The 2418-nt window shown below is 31.9% G+C and overlaps 1 protein-coding gene across 1 annotated transcript in view; it reads right to left on the reverse strand.

Moving 5' to 3' along the window:
* Window positions 1-2363: 2363 nt before the first annotated feature.
* The window catches only part of LOC106107716 (replication factor C subunit 2), a 1663-nt gene continuing 1608 nt past the window's right edge, over window positions 2364-2418 (reverse strand). The window contains exon 5 of the mRNA XM_013288701.1: window positions 2364-2369. Within this exon, the coding sequence (XP_013144155.1) occupies window positions 2364-2369 (6 nt within the window). The remainder of the gene's footprint in view (window positions 2370-2418) is intronic.

Here is a 2418-nt window from a genome sequence, read left to right on the forward strand (position 1 = left end):
GACGACATCTGCGTAACTCAATACTACCTTAAATTGTTTTAAAAAAAGCAAATAATTTGGATGAGTGTGTGTGTGTCTGATGTGTATGTAGTACTTAAAAAATTTCGCTATATCCGAAATCCAAGCACTTCCGATGACCTTCATACACGGACTCTAGGAACCGTCTACAGTGGAAAACTCTACAGTGGTCCACCCCCCAACGGCCCGCGTCCGATCTTGAGAGGGATTTTAAACATACTCCCTTAGAAAAAATAAATGAGCCCGGTTAGCTTTATTAATCCTGTACAGTTGGATAGCGAAATTTAAACATATCGATCTCAGAATATGGCGAATCCGGTATTGTTGATATCTGTACCGAACGAAGCTCTTATGAAAGTTAATATATTTCTCAGATTGTGCTTACTTGTGTATCTTTGTTGCAGAGCCTGATGTCGGAGCACAACAAGCTGATCGGCCGGTGAGCTCTCTCGCACGATCTGATCCGACATCGACTGCATTCTCTTACTTATTTTACGCATCATTTTTTTATTATGTAACATTTGATCAATGTGATAGATTTAAGCATAATTTTAATGGTCCAATTATTTTTTTATATTGACGAATAAATATATTATATTTAGAATATTGTGTTTATTTTGCGACAAACCTCACATACTTTGAATCCATACTGCTTTATAAGGGTTTTTTGATAATTCCACGTATTCCCACTAAAAGTCGGTAGGAGGGTTCGTTTGTGATATTTTCAACCCCATATGCATTATACAATAGTCAACCATTTTTGAGTAATCACGATTTTAAGATTTCTTAAAAAAAAGGCGAAAATGCAATTTCAAAAACTTATTAAAAAAGCCATCAATGATAACTTCATTTTTTCTTCAGATTAAAAAAAACCATTAAACACTTACAGCTTTACAAAAAAACCAATAACCAATAAGCTTTACCAATAACCCTGCATATTTGATTCACGTAAAAGCTCCTGGGCCGATTTTATAAATTCCATGGGTCTATACATTAATATTACTATTTAAAAATGTTATGGCTTTATCACAAAAAACAAAACCGACTTCCAAACAAAATACACTAAAAACAAAACAAAATACACTAAAAACAAAATATTCTCAAAAAAACAGTACACTAAAAAGTAACGAAATAATTCCTTGAAAATAGTAAACCTACTTTATTGTAACTGTTATGTCTATATTGTACAATTATTATTACTTTGATGTCGGTTTCAGCCGAGGTATGCAGTAATATTTCTACGTAAGGGTTTCCACATTTTTACTATAACAATTGACAATTGAAAGTATAGTAACAATTAAGTAATGAATCTACATTGACTGACACCGACTTCAAAGTAAAAATAATTGTACAATATAGACATAACAGTTACAATAAGGTAGGTTTACTATTTTCAAGAAAATATTTCGTTACTTTTTAGTGTACTGTTTTTTTGAGAATACTTTGTTTTTAGTGTATTTTGTTTGGAAGTCGGTTTTGTTTTTTTATTAAAAAGTTTATTTATTTCTCGATTTTTAGTGAATCTAAACATCGCAGTATGATGATCGCTAGCTTTCAAACAAAGTATGAGTTATCTACGAAATTAAGTAAAGAACTAATACATCGTTGCGACCATTCACTCATAATTCTATCCAGCCGCGCGCCGCTGTTGCCCGTGAGTTTTAATATTTTGATAACTTCTAGAATCTTGGTCAGAATTACATACTGTAAAAGGCAATTATGATCTACATTTCATACTCTATCGTGAAAACATATTTATTTGGATAAGGATTCATACCAAATAAGAATAAAAGCGTTTTAAATAAAGTTAATTGCACTTATTTGACGGTTTTCGCGAAACAAATGGTTATTGTGCGACAACCTTAAGAGATAGATATATGCCATCGCGGACCTTAATTTAGCTAATTGAATGAGCTACAATTCTTTCATACATCATTTTTATGTAGGTCTTATAGTTTAGGTTACGTAAGCCAAGAAAACTTTTTTACAAGTTGGTATTTTTTTCTGCGACTTGTAATTTGCTTTTTATGATATCTCCTAAACTATTGATCGGAATTATAAAACCTACCTACCTACCTATGAGACCTACCTGCAAGCATTACCTTTCGGATAAAAATTTATCAAAATCGGTCCACTAGCGGCGTTACGCCGTAACACACATAAAAAAAAAACATACAGACGAATTGAGTACCTCCTTCTTTTGGGAAGTCGGTCAAAAATATAATCTCTTGTTCATAATGGGATAGATAAAAAAAATACCTTATATCTTCATAACAAACATATATTTAATGAAATATATTTACAAACTCTTATGTGATTGTTACATACAGTGACAGCAGACTGATTCATCTCTGTCCAACATTCAACACACTTTTACAATAATAATGTTATAACTCACTA

This window comes from Papilio polytes, unplaced genomic scaffold, assembly GCF_000836215.1.
Source record: "Papilio polytes unplaced genomic scaffold, Ppol_1.0 DF821911.1, whole genome shotgun sequence".
NCBI lineage: Eukaryota > Metazoa > Arthropoda > Insecta > Lepidoptera > Papilionidae > Papilio > Papilio polytes.